This window comes from Theropithecus gelada, chromosome 6 (genome assembly GCF_003255815.1).
Source record: "Theropithecus gelada isolate Dixy chromosome 6, Tgel_1.0, whole genome shotgun sequence".
Lineage (NCBI taxonomy): Eukaryota > Metazoa > Chordata > Mammalia > Primates > Cercopithecidae > Theropithecus > Theropithecus gelada.
This window is the reverse complement of record NC_037673.1, coordinates 119,200,990-119,216,281: the sequence shown is the minus strand read 5'-3', so window position 1 is coordinate 119,216,281 and position 15,292 is coordinate 119,200,990. Positions and strand designations below refer to the sequence as shown.

Sequence of the window (15,292 nt, the reverse complement as noted above, 5' to 3'; positions counted from 1 at the left end):
TTGACCCAGCCATCCCACTACTGGGTATATACCCAAAGGATTATAAATTGTGCTGCTATAAAGACACATGCACACGTATGTTTTTTGCGGCACTATTCACAATAGCAAAGACTTGGAACCAACCCAAATGCCCATCAATGACAGACTGGATTAAGAAAATGTGGCACATATACACCACAGAATACTATGCAGCCATAAAAAAGATGAGTTCATGTACTTTGTAGGGACATGGATGCAGCTGGAAACCATCATTCTCAGCAAACTATCGCAAGAACAGAAAACCAAACACCACATGTTCTCACTCATAGGTAGGAACAATGAGGACACTTGGACACAGGAAGGGGAACATCACACACTGGGGCCTGCTGGGGGGTGGGTGGAGGGAGGGATAGCATTAGGAGATATACCTAATGTAAATGACGAGTTAATGGGTGCAGCACACCAACATGGCACATGTATACATATGTAACAAACCTGCACATTGTGCACATGTACCCTAGAACTTAAAGTATAATAAAAAAAGAAAAAAAAATTTCCCCATACCTCTTCAAAGGTATTTATTCAATATTTCTATTTTAAAGGCTTTGCTGTTTTTGGTAAATATCTTATCTAAATATGACACCATATAAAATCAAATAAACAAATACCACGTAAAATGAATAAAAATGAAAAAGTGAGAAACATCACTATGAAATCAATTTCCCCTTTATTAGAAAAGCTCACATGTGCCTGTCACCCATAATAAATTACCAATGATGACTTCATAAAAGGAAATAAGGTCAACTATTTGATGATTCTCAATTATTCATCTAATCCCATTAAAAACAACTGCTATCTTTCCCCAAGTTAATAACTATATGCAGTAATATTTCAGTTATAATATTTTTACTCACAATTAATAACACATTTATTTCTTTAGAATAAATGTAGTCAGTAACTTCTTCTACCTTTTTATAAAATTATAAAATATGTCTAAAATTAATGTTTCCAAAAAAGGATAATCTTCTCTAAAGTCAAATTCTATACATTGATCAAAATGACTATTTTATCAGTATCAAAATGTTAACTTCTGTTTTTATATATTTAAATAAAATATACAGCATACTAAACTTCATTTTAAGTCAGTAGTCCACATAAGAAGTCATTATACTAGATCCAGATCATTTAACAGATATCTGCAATATAACCTATCCTATGGTTTAAAAGTTTTTGCTGCCTATATTATGAAGCCAAAAAAACGGATGCAGCAAGAACATTAACCCTGTAGGTTTGAGAAATGTTGGTATTTCCCCACTTGAATTTGACTTACAATTTTAACACTGAAGTTCTGTCACAATATATCAGATAAGTTATTTAGTTTTTTAGACTGAGTACTACTTGAAGGCAGTTTGCATAAGTTGCTCATCTCAGTGCATACCACAGCTAGGTAATAGCAGGAACTCAGATACTTGTAAAAAACAAACAAAAACCCAAGAAAGACAAAACATCTAGTACTTAACCTCTAAGAAATATTCCGGCTGGGTGAGGTGGCTCATGCCTGTAATCCCTGCACTTTGGCAGGTGGATCACAGGTAAGGAGTTCGAGACCAGCCTGAAACCCCATCTCTAGTAAAAATATAAAAATTAGCCAGGGGTGGTGGCATGCACCTATAGTCCGAGCTACTCAGGAGGCTGAGGTAGGAGAATCGCTTGAACCCAGGAGACGGAGGTTGCAGTGAGCCGAGATTGCGCCATTGCACTCCAGCCCGGGTGACAGAGAGAGACTCCATCTCAGAAAAAAAGGAAGAAAAGAAAAAAATATTCTAATATTTCAAACCTAAGTGGAAATACCTTGTATCATTTATATTCTAAAACAGCTTTCCAAAGTGAGTTCTGTAGAATACTAGTCTCACGTACTATTCCATGAAAAAGACTGTAGAATACTAGTCTCACGTACTATTCCATGAAAAAGACTGATTCCATATCAAGAAAGTTTGAAATATATACATATTCCTGTCTTTTAAAATTAGTATCAAACAGCATTTTATTAAGTGTTGTGAGAACTCCTACAGAAAATAACCCTAGTTGAACTCTGTTAAACCCTATGTTAACAAAACTCAATTGACTATAGATCTTTTTCATTCTACCACGTATTAGCATTCTGAAGAATCAATTTTGAAAAACGATATTCCAGAAAAAGGGGGTAAAACCTTCCTTCTCAAAGGCAACATGAAATAAAGCTTAATACATATACTAAATACATATACTAAAATATACATGTATGTATTTTTTTAGTTTATATATTTTTTTAGTTTAGTATTTTTTAGTTTTTTAGTTTATATATTGTTTATATTTAGTTTATATATGTATTTTTTAGTTTATATATATAACATATATAACTAAAAATGTTAACTAAAAACATAAACTAAACATAAACTAAAAATATAAACTAAAAACTAAGAAATGCATACATAAATATGCTTTTATATATATATAAGCTTATATAATGTTGAAATTAAGAACAGAACTATAAAATGGATTTTAAAACAATAAATATTTATAAACATACGCCAACTCGGAATTAAGACCAGAGATGGTTGTAATATAAAGGAAAGACACAGGACAAAATGGGTAAATGAGTGTAGGAAGAAGACAGGAAAAGAGGTATAGGGAGAAATTGAAACACTGAAAAGAAACAGAAATGGAATTGATCAATACCATCCAATAAGAGGTGCTCAGTAATTGTTCTTCAAGTTTACTTCAAGTTACTGATGAAAAATCACTCAAGGCTTTCAAATTCTTATTTACTTACCAGAAACAAAATAAAACAAAGTAGGTTATATAAAATGCTTGAGAGCAACAGAGTTACAAATATTTATCTTGCTTGAAACTAAAACACAAGTGCACACAATGGGAGAATAAAAAGGTAGAAAGAGCCTGGGACTTGGATGACATTCACTTGTTCATTCAACAAATACTTACTGAGCTCTTACTACCTATTAAGTACAGTTTTGAGTACCTGGAAGACATCAGTGAGCAAGAGACTAAGATTCCTTCCCTGGTGAAGCTTACATGTTAGTACAAGATAGACAATAAACTATAAACATAATAAACATACAAATGATAAAGTATGTGACAAGATGGCAAAAGCTATGGGAAAAAAAGACAGAACAATGGGGTAAATATCACCAAGTATTTAAGACGTGGTTGGTGGCAATAAATATAATAGGTCAGAAGAAAGCCAATGACTGAAACAGGCTTCACTTGAAAGGTGTTATTTGAACATATGAACTTGAACAAAGGAATCCTATTCAGATACCTAGGAACAAAGAATTCTAGGCAGAGGGAGCAGGCAGTTGAAAAGACTCTAAGATAGGAAAATGCCGAGGGTGTTTGAGAAGCAGCAAAAAGGTTAGTCTGGCCTAAAGCAGAGTGAGTGATCACGGAGGATATGAGATCAAACAGGTAACACAGTGAGGCGTGCAGGTAATATAGAGTCTTGTAGTCCATTAAAAGGACTCTGGCTTTTACTGAGTAAAATGGGGACATGGGGCCAGGGTGGGGAGGGGTTAAAAATGATCTGATTTATATTTTAGAATATAAATATATATAAAACTACTGTAAGTTCTATATTAAAGTAGAAGTGCCAAGAATGGAATCAGGGACACCAATTAGGAGGCTACTGCAGTTAATTAACACCTTTGGACTCAAAGCCAGTAGACTGGTGAGAAAAGGTTGTATTATCAGTTATCAGAAAGAAGCAATAGAATTTCCTGGTGAATCAGATAATCCTGAACAGCTGCCTACCCCAAACTCTCTGATTTGAAAGAGTGGATTAATTAATCTACATTAACCGTTTAGGCCAGTCAGATTTTTAGATGCTTGAAATGAACACAATCCTGACACACTTACATTTTATTTATTTATTTATTTATTTATTTATTTATTTATTTATTTAGAGACGGAGTCTCACTCTGTGGACAGGCTGGAATGCAGTGGCACAATCTCGGCTCACTGCAACCTCTGCCTCCTGGGTTCAAGCAATTCTTCTGCCTCAGCCTCCCAAGTAGCTGTGACTAGAGGCACGCGCCACCACACCCAGCCAATTTTTTTGTATTTTTAGTAGGGACAGTGTTTCACCATGTTGGCCAGGATGGTCTTGAACTCTTGACCTCGTGATCCACCCACCTCAGCCCCACAAAGTGCTGGGATTACAGGCATGAGCCACCACGCCCAGCCTCACATTTACACTTTAAAGAGGAATGCATCTAAGTAATTTACCTAAGGTCACACAGAAAGTATGTAGTGTTAGTACAGGTTTCATCTGAAAAGGAATTATAAATCTTATACACTTATTATCAGGCTCTAAATTTCTCCTTCTGTATTTGCAGATGTGTATCCTTACCTATAAAATATACTCAATATGATCTAAAGATTTGAAGCACTCTCAAGAAAACCAAGCAAGTGATGTTAGGGCTACTCTTAAGTAGTAGTCTCTGTTTACTCTAGTGAGTGTGGCACAGGGGAATACTTGGGTATTTAACCACTCCTTTTCTCTTCCTAACCTTTAATACCAGATATTTATCCTTTCATTCAAGATAGTAATCTGGATCATCTAAGTTTGAACAAATACATAAATATCACACTATTAAATAAAATAATACAAAGAAAAATACTTTCCTAACCCACCAGATCCAACTAGGCTGAGTATCCCACAGATGTACCTGTTTGATGTTTAAAGTTTAAGAAATACCACAGAAAAATCACTTTAGAAGAGCTGATTATATGAAAGGGCAAGAAAAATGCAGTTTTAAAATCCTGTACAGATTAAAAAATAAATGTGTACAGGAAAATTAGCTTGGATAGAAGAACTAAGATTAGATTAAAAGAACCATTCCAGTTCCTTTGCTTCTATACCTTTATGCCTATATTTTCTTCAGTGATTTTTTTTTCTAATTGAAAATGAACTTTTCCCTCATACTATACTGTTTCTTTTTTTCACTATTGTAAATTCCACTATGGTAGCATTTAACAAGTAGAATTTATCAGTAAAGAAAGTGTCTTTATACACACACTGGGTCAAGTTTCAATATCCCTTAAAACTCTCCTCAACATTTCATACTACATGAAGGTATGGTAAGTACTATGCAATGCAGTCAAGTTAGAAGAAAGGTAAACGTAGAATCAAATTATATGTCCTTGGTACAATAAATCTTCATTAAGTTCCTTATCAAGCATGCCATCTGAAATACTTCAAATTTACTCATAGAAAAATAAGACTTGAAAGGTCTCTCAAAGGGTCATGGTTACATTTTCAGGAAAGACTAAGTGAAATCAAAGTAGACCATTATCTACCTTGATTCTTAAAAATATTCAGTCTATGACCTCTCCTACAATAGAATCAATTCAAATGCCCAACCTAAACTTCTCTTGATGCAATTTAAATCCTTATTCTGGGTAACTGCTGATTCTCACAGACATAATCCCATCTTTAAGTCTTCTCTAATACAAGATTTTAAACTACATATTCTTTAGCTTTTCTTAATGTAAATTGTTCAAATCTAACTTCACTGTGCCATTTTTCTTAAAATTTAAACAATTTACTACTGAAAACAAGAAATAAGTTGCCTTGAAATAGTTTTAAAAAATAATTTGCGACCTAGAGAAATAGATACCACCCCCAAGACCTGTCCTATTCACCTTAACCACTGATTTTAAGCCAGAGAAAAATAAAGAGCAAACAAACAAAAAATAAAATGAAATTAGAAAGTTTCAAGCCTAGGTAATTACCAACTTGTGTCTTAAATGCTGGGCTTTAAGATAATTTATATTTGTTTTCTCACTTTGTCAGCACAGCAAGGAAGGAATAATTTTAAGACTATGGAGGTGGGGTTCTTCCCATCTTCCCATCCCTCCCCGTTTTAGTCTGCTTCAATGAAGACAAGTCTTCAAAGCTATAGGAAATGTGTAGAGTCAAGTACTCTAAAGGAAAACACAACATATATATTAGCCTTTAAGTATAGCTGTCCCTCAGTATCAGTGGGGAACTGGTTCCAGGACATCCTACGGATACCAAAATCTGCAAATGTTGAACTCCCTGATAGAAAATGGCATAGTGTTTGCATAATAATCTGTGGACATCCTCTCATATACTTTAAGTCACCTCTAGACTTATAATACCTAATATAATGGAAAGACTATGAAAACAGTTGTTAAGCTGTATTTTTTAGACAATAATGATCAAAAACGTCTGTACATGTTTAGTATAGATGTAATTTTTTTTTCAAATATTTTCCATTCACGGTTAGTTGAATCCACAAATGAGGCACCCACAGATATGGAGGGCCAATTGTATACAGTCAACTCAAGCAAAGACTAATACTTTTGTACATTCAAGTAAAAATCAATTATACAAAAACAAAGGGGCACAAACTGTACTTCTCACTGTATTTAATAATGTTCTAAGTAAAAACTCATCAGAAAAATTAATTTAGATGAACTATAATTAGCTATACTATCCAACACAGTACATGAATGTGGCATAACTTCCTAGAAACCTAAATAAGACCAAAGTGGGATTATTTTTATCCAAAAATTTTTATTTTTCCCCCCATTCACAACTTCCATGTTTTCCAAGTTTGGTAGTTTCTTAGTACTCTTGGTGACTACCTATGATATAATTCTATCCCCAGCTAACTCATGTCTTTATATGTTTTCTATTATATGCTCCTGCTTGTAGCATGTAATAGAAAAATGGGTGTTATTCTGTTAGACTACTGATGAGGATTAAAAATTATACAGAATAATTATACAGTATTTTGTTGAAAGAAATAATTTTCTTAAAACAGTTTAAAGCAGTCTTAAGGGCCATCAAGTGGTACCTTGGAAAAAATTTAATCATTAAAACACAATTGTGCCATATAATGGAATTACATTTAAAGTACAAACATGAGAGTAATAAAATATAGCTGTCTAGAATTACCTTTCAAGAGCTGCTCTCCGTTTTTCTACAAACTCAGTGGATGATGAGTCTTCTTTACCCACTTTGACCTTGGTCATCCCTTTGAAGAAGTTGAATGAGATTCATGATTACTTTATATTGCTGTGAAAGTCTTTTACAATCATTTCTTCATAATTTAAAATACACTCAAAATTTGAACTTAACAGCCCTAAACTTGTAACTGGTATCTTACTTAAACAGCAAAAACGTTTTGAGGAATTAAATCTCATATGTTAACATATTTACTTGGTAAATACTTAAAACGAGAGAACAGATAAAATGTTTATAGTTTTCTGATCCGTTCTGCTTTTGTTTACAGAAAAGCTTATATCAAAAAGAACCTTTATCTGTTGTATTTTATACTCCTGGTAAATTAAAAGGTGTTTCTAACCCAATATGCATAATGGAATTTCAAATGAATAAATTTAAGCTCAATTAACATTTTCATTTATCATGAGCAATAATTAAAATTCTTTACTTTGGGATGACAAAAATAAATGTAATCCATGAATTTGTTATGTTTTCTCTCCTGCAGATTATAAGAGCATGTTCTTGTTTACTTATCATAGGTAGTTTTATAATGGTTGAAAGAAAAAGCTCTTTCACAGAGTCATTTATAACTTCAGATTTAAAAAATAAGTCATGTTAATTATTTCTGTATGGGAAATTTAATTTTAGACTGCAGATTTTTCTCTTTTATTTTCCTGTTCTTTTTCCTTTCAAAAATGTATTCTGTGGAAACAAAGTATTGAATATATGCTACACCATGAAAGAACCTTGAAAATATGACTCTAAGTGGAAGGAATTTGTCATACAAAAAAAAATCATCTACTGCATGACCCCCTCTACAAGAAATGTCCAGAGTAGGTAAATATTTAGAAAAAGAAAGTAAATTAGTGCCTGCCTAGGGCTGGGGAGAATAAGGACATTAGGGGATGATGGCTAAGGGATCCCAGATTCCATTTTGGGGTAATAAAAATATTCTAAAATTGACTGTGGTAATGTATGCACAACTCTTAATATATTAAAAGCCAGTGAATTGGATACCCTTTTTTTTTCTTTTTCGAAAAACGGTCTCATTCTGTCACCTAGGCTGGAGTGCAGTGGCATGATCACGGTTCACTGCAGCCTCTCTATATTCCAGGCTCAAGCAATCCTGAGTAGCTGGGACCACCAGCACGCACCACCATACCCAGCTAATTTTCTGTAGAGACAAGGTTTTGCTATGTTACCCAGGCTGGTCTCAAACTCCTGGGCTCAAGCAATCCAACTGCCTCAGCTTCCCAAAGTGCTAGGATTACAGGCATGTGCTACCACACTCGATCTAGACACTTTAAATGGATGAATTATATGGTATGTAAATTGTATTCCAATAAAGTCTTTTAAAAATGGATTATGTAAAACCATACAATTCTTCAGTTTGGTACATCTTCAGTTTGGCACAGTCATTATTAATCACCTATTAATGTTTTGTTTAAAATTCCAATGGAATGCAATGGCTTGAAAAGGAAAACTTAAGATACCTAAAGCTACCTCTGACTGAACTACCGGATATGGGATGTGAATTGTTTCACAAACTGTATTTCCCTGAAAAAAAATCTCACCACTAGGTTGTTCTTCACTGAAGTTAAAGACCTATCCATTCTACTTTTTAGAAGTAATCGTTAAGGGACATTGTGACCAATAAATAAATAAATAAATACAACCCCAAACAACCTACCTTAACCAGTTAACTTTTAATACTTTTCAACTTTGTTGTTCTTTTCTAATAGTTTAAATGGAATAGCGTTCTTAAGCCAATGAAGGTCCTACCAAAGTAGTAAGTTATGTGCTAATGAAGACTCTTCTCCCTTCAGTGGCAGTTATAAAGCTTCCCAGCAAAGAGAAGTTATGACTCTTTTTCCACGCCCCCTGCTCTAAGTGTAAGTTACTTGAAAACCACCAGCTATGTAATTAGAAGTTCAAAGATCAATTTGTCACCCACCTTTAATAATTGTTCAAGACTTTACCATACTTTGAAGAAATTGTTTTGCTTGGCTTCATATTACTATTTGACTACATTTATTTTTTTCCTAACAATTTCTCTATATATAAACTGTATTACATGTAGTTGCCTGAAATCCTTTTTGGAATGGTGGGGGGTGTGTGTGTGTGTGTGTGTGTGTGTGTGTGTGTGTGTGTAAAATTTTAAACAGGCCAGGCGCTGTGGCTCATGCCTGTAATCCCAGCACTTTGGGAAGCCAAGGCTGGCGGATCATGAGGTCAGGAGATCGAGACCATCCTGGCTAACACGGCAAAACCCCGTCTCTACTAAAAATACAAAAAATTAGCTGGGCGCGCTGGCAGGCAACTTCTCTTTGCTGGGAAGCTTTATAACTGCCACTGAAGGGAGAAGAGTCTTCATTAGCACATAACTTACTACTTTGGTAGGACCTTCATTGGCTTAAGAACACTATTCCATTTAAACTATTAGAAAAGAAGTAGTCCCAGCTACTCAGGAGGCTGAGGCAGGAGAATAGCGTGAACCCGGGAGACAGAGCTTGCAGTGAGCCAAGAGAGTGCCACTGCACTCCAGCCTGGGCAACAAGAGCGAGACTCCGTCTCAAAGAAAAAGAAAAAAAAAGAAGTTTTAAACAACTTAATCCACGTTAAATGTATTTCAGTTGGGTGTGGTGACTCATGTCTGTAATTTCAACACTTTGGGATTGAACCATCCCTGTAGAGGGGGGATGGTTTAAGCCCAGGAATTTGAGAGTAGCCTGGGCAACATAGTGAGATCCTATCTACCAAAAAAAAGAAAAGAAAAAATCAGCTGGGCATGGTGGCAAACTTGTAGTCCCAGCTACTACAAGAATAAAATAAATTGTATTCTTGCTCTGATACCTAGGCTGGAGTGCAGTGGCTTGTCGTTTACTGCAGCCTCAAACTCCTGGGCTCAAATGATTCTCTTGCCTGCCTCCTGAGTAGCTAGGACCACAGGTGCACATCACCATGACCAGCTAATTTTTCAATTTATTTTTTTTGTAGAAATAGGGGTCTTACTATGTTGACCAGGCTTAAATGTATTTTAGATGATTCTACAATAACACAAGCATTATGTTATTTTTAAAAATTGGAAAGTTTTCTATTTTAGGTAAAAAATTCAAGCAAACTATAATTGTGGTGAAATAACCATATTGAAATTAGGATGCAGAATAGAATCATGATTAAGAATAGAGGGTCTGGAGTTAGAAAGCCTACATTCAAAGCTCAGCTCTGTCACGGACTTGGACCATGTTACCTAACCTTGACTAACCTTTGTTTCCTTGCCTGTAAAATAAAGACAATAAGTTAACCTCATAAAGTTGCTGAGAGGATCAACTGATAGAATGTACATGAAGTACTTACCACAGTACATCAGCACAGTAAGCATTCAGTGAATGTTAGTTATTCCTACGCTTTAATCCAGGGGTCCCCAACCTTAGGTCATGCACCAGTACTGGTCCATGGCCTGTTAGGAAGTGGGCCACACAGCAGGGGATGAGCTCTGCTTCCTGTCACATCCGCAGTGGCACTGGATTCTCAAAGGAGTGTGAACCCTATGAATTGAGCATGCAAGGGATCTAGGTTGTGTGCTCCTCATGAGAATCTAGTGCCGATGATCTGAGGTGGAACAGTTTCATCCTGAAACCATGCCCCACCCCAACCCCATCCGTGGAAAATTGTCTTCCATGAAACCTGTTCCTGGTGCCAAAAAGGTTGGGAACCACTGCCTTTTTTTCTCTTTTTTTTTTTTTTTTTGAGATGGAGTCTCACTCTGTCGCCCAGGCTAGAGAGCAGAGGCGCAATCTTGGTTCACTGCAACCTCTGCCTCCCAGGTTCGAGTCATTCTCCTGCCTCAGCCTCCCGAGTAGCTGGGACTACCGGTGCATGCCACCACGTCTGGCTACTTTTATTTTTTTTTTTTTTGCATTTTTAGTAGAGACGGGGGTTTCACCGTGTTAGGCAGGATGGTCTCAATCTCCTGACCTTGTGATTCACCCGCCTCAGCCACCCAAAGTGCTGGAATTACAGGCATGAGCCACTGCACCTGGCCAGGACCACTGCTATAATAGGCTAGGCTGGTCAGATACATGGATAACATAAATATATCTGTGTCACTGTCCCCTATTAACATCGGGAGCCAGTCAGAATCAGTAACAGAAAAGAATGCTCTTAGGATTTAGTTTCTAACTTCTACTTTGAATTTACATGTGGTATTTATCATACTGTAATAATTCATGGAACACTGAAGATTATTAAGGCAGAAAAGCAGTTGGAAACATAATGACCTTAGGCATGAAAATTTAGTTTTTAAAATTTTTTTGTCAACATATAAGGATTAACTAAGCATATACAGCTACCAAAATGAGATAAAATAATATGTTGTTTTACCTCTTTTGGTATGTAAAAATGTTGCATAATGAAGTCAAAAAAAGACATTAATAAAAAAAACTATGATAAATAAAACTTAAGTTCTCTACAGAGATAACAGGATGCCAAAAATACCACTACAATAGTTTAGAGTAGAAGAAATATGATTATTAAATTATTAGCAGTTCTAAAGTAGAAGAAATAAGATTATTAAAGATTAGCGGTTCTAAAATACGGTTCAGAATACCTGGAGGGTTTCAGAGACCCTTAAGGGGGACAGGTGGGTGGGTACAAAGTCTATTTTCATAATACTAAACTATTATTTGGATTTTTTTACTCTCATTATTTCATGAGTGTTCAGTGTAGTTTTACAAAGGTAATATGATGTGTTATTTCAAAACAAATTGAGTGCAGAAGCAGATATAAGAATACAATTATCCTCTATTAAGCCAGAAATTAGAGATTTGCAAAAATGTAGAAGAAAAAAAAGTAAGCCACCCTTATTAAATTTGTCTTGCAGAATTTATTTCACAAATGTTTCACATATGATGAGTTTATTGTTCTTTTTAAAACAATAAATAAAAATTTTTAAATGTTTTCAAAGGAAATGTCCATAAATATAGCCCACATAAACAAAAGTTCCTTAGGGTCCTGAACAAATTTTAAGAATACAAAGGGGTCTTGAAAGATCAAAAAGTTAAAGAACCACTAAACTCAATTTTTGAATTAAAAAAAAAAAAAAAAAGAATATCACAAATTCATCTAAATACGTTAGGTTTTGAAACCATAACAGGTACTAATAACATTGCTTTATAAACCTAATGTTTAAAAAAGTAAAAACAATAATTTAAAAATCAGTAAATTTTGGCTGAGCATGGTGGCTCCGGTCTGTAATCCCACCACTTTGGGAGGCCAGACAGGAGGACTGCTTGGGGCCAGGAGTTTGAGACCAGCTTGGGGGGAAAAAAAAATCAGCAAAATTCTTTTTTTTTTTTTTTGAGACGGAGTCTCGCTCGGTTGCCCAGCCTAGAGTGCAATGGAGCAATCTTGGCTCACCGCAACCTCCGCCTCCCTGGTTCAAGCGATTCTCCCACCTCAGCCTCCAGAGTGGCTGGGATTTACAGGCAGGAGCCACCATGCCCAGCTAATTTTTGTATTTTTGTAGAGACAGGATTTCACTGTGTTGGCCAGGCTGGTCTCGAACTCCTGACCTCAGATGATCCACCTGTCTTGGCCTCCCAAAGTGCTGGGATTACAGGCGTGAGCCACCATGACCAAGCCAAGATCACACCACTGCACTCCAGCCTGGGCAGCAAAGCGAGACTCTGTCTCAAAAAAAAAAAAAAAAAAAAAAAGAAAACACTTTCAGATTAATCTAAGTATAAAGAAAAGTAATGGTAGTGCTCACTTCGGTAGCACATGTACTAAAACTGTGAACAATACAGAGAAGATAATTACTTTAAAGGGGAAAAAAAGAAAAAGGTAAATAAAAACGTATGACTGAAAAAGCATTGAATAAAATACTACAAAATTTTGAGATGACAGATGTCTGTTAATGGTGGGCCTATGGAGGTTTCCTCCTCTTTTGTAATTTTCTGCAGTTTCTTAACTAAGCCTTTATTGCTTATAGAAACACAAATGTGGCCAGGTACAGTGGCTCATGCCTGTAATCCCAGCACTTTGGGAGGTCAAGGCAAATGGATCACAAGGTCAGGAATTCAAGATCAGCCAGGCCAATATGGTGAAACCCCGTCTACACTAAAGATACAAAAAACATTAGCCAGGTGTGGTGGTGTGTGCCTGTAGTCCCAGCTACTCGGGAGGCTGGGGCAGGGGAATCACTTGAACCCAGGAAGCCAAGGTTGCAGTGAGCCAAGATCGCACCACTGCACTCAGCCTGGATGACAGAGTGAGACTCCATCCCCCACCCCCCCCAAAAAAAGTAGAAGTGTTTTTAAACTCTAAATTGAGGTACGAAATGAACTAAGATGAGTTTAAACAGCTCTTATATGAGCCAAGGCTAGTATATAGCTGAGGGTCTAACACCTCCATCCCTTAGAAAAATGTTAACATATTAAGAATAAGTATTCTCTGATTGTGACTCAGTAAAATGGTAATCTAATGACCCTAAAAGGTTAGGGTTTCCAACTGCTTTTAACTTGGTGAATTTCAACCCCAATTTTTTTTTGAGACTGAGTCTCACTCTGTTGCCCAGGCATGATCTCAGCTCACTGCAACCTCCGCCTTCTGAGTTCAAGTGATTCTCCTGCCTCTGCCCACCAATTAGCTGGAATTACAGGCACGTGCCACCATGCCTGGCTAATTTTTGTATTTTACTAGAGACAGGGGTTTCACCATGTTGGCCAGGCTGGTCTCGAACTCCTAACCTCAAGTGATCTTCCCACCTTGGCCTCCCTAAGTGCTGGGATTACAGGTGTGAGCCACCACACCTGGCCTCAACCCAATATTTAACATTATTGTATTACATAAACAAAAATCCTCAAGTGTTAGAAAATAAAACTATTACCAATATATTCTTCAATCCATGCATGATTAGTATAAATGAAATATTTAAATTCAGTTATCTCTATGCATTATAAAATGTTGACAGTGAATGATTAAGAAATCCACAAATCTATACAGTTAAAACTGAACTAGTAACAGTAACAAAAATTAATTTTTGAAAAATTTGTGCTTACCTACTATACTCTTTTCTGGAGCTGGTGGCACAATATAACCAACATGTAAATACTTGCTTGCTAATTTGCTGTGCAAACCAAGAAAGTCACTGAATCTTCTTTTCACTGAAAATTCACTCTTACTGAACATGGAAAGAGATGTCTACAAGTGAAGAAGAGGCATTTCAAATTTTGAATAGTAAGCAATTATTCCACAAGTTAATGTTATACATAATTGTGAACACACACATATATCTACTTTGAAAAACAATGCAGAGTATCTAACTAATGTGGTATATAGGTTTCTAACTAAAAAAAACCTAAACCATAGATTTTACAGAACCTTAATAGGACAAAAAAGTATTTGCATTATTCTATCTTAACTGATCTTATTCACTCTATGTATGCTAACAATTCTTAAATCTTTACATCTGGACCAGGTATCTTTCAAAGCTTCAGTCCAATATATCCAAATACCCCTCCACTTAAATCTCACTGGCACTTCAAACTTACCCTATTTCCCCCTGCTGGAACATAAGTTCTATAAGAGGCTGCCCTTGTCTGTACTGTTTACTACTCTACCCCAGTGCTTGCAACAAAGTTTGACACCATGGTAGGTGTTTAATGAATATTTACCCAATTAATTAACAACTGTCATCCCCATCCTCACCGTGTTCCTGCCCTTGTTGCCTTTCTCCATGGATCACTCTCACAGCTGCAAAGTCCCTCTAGTCAATAACCTAGGCATCCCTCTCCTTCCTCATCACTTACATCCAAGTCCTGTCAATTCTACCTCCTAGGTAACTCAAAAAGACACTTACTTCACTCATCTCCAGAACCATTTTCTTAGTATAAAGTATTACTGCTCACAGCTAGAAGTGCTGTGACAGACATTCTCTTTTAAGATTTGAAGGGATACAACCCTTTAATCATTGCAGTGTCCCTTTAACTGGAAATCCTGACCTCTACTTTGACCCTCCCAATTCATACTGAGGCCAAAGAAATATTTCTAAAACAAAAACTTAATTGTGCCACTCTTCTCTGAACTTCTTTAATGGCTCTCCATTATACTTAGGATGAAGCTAAACTCATTAAAATGTGGCTGCTCATAATACACGAAGTCTTACTGCTAAACAATTCAATCATGCATCACTTCTAAGAGAGTCTAGAAAGCACAATGCTTTCCTGACTTTTGGCTTTTGCACAAGCAAATTCCTCACCTGGAACAAGCATTCTTCTTCTT

General features: G+C 36.0%; 1 protein-coding gene across 1 annotated transcript in view; it reads right to left on the bottom strand.

Moving 5' to 3' along the window:
- The window catches only part of SNX2 (sorting nexin 2), a 52,473-nt gene that overhangs the window by 15,744 nt on the left and 21,437 nt on the right, over positions 1 to 15,292 (bottom strand). The window contains 2 exon segments of the mRNA XM_025387396.1: positions 6,962 to 7,040; positions 14,071 to 14,212. Coding sequence (XP_025243181.1) covers positions 6,962 to 7,040; positions 14,071 to 14,212 — 221 coding nt within the window.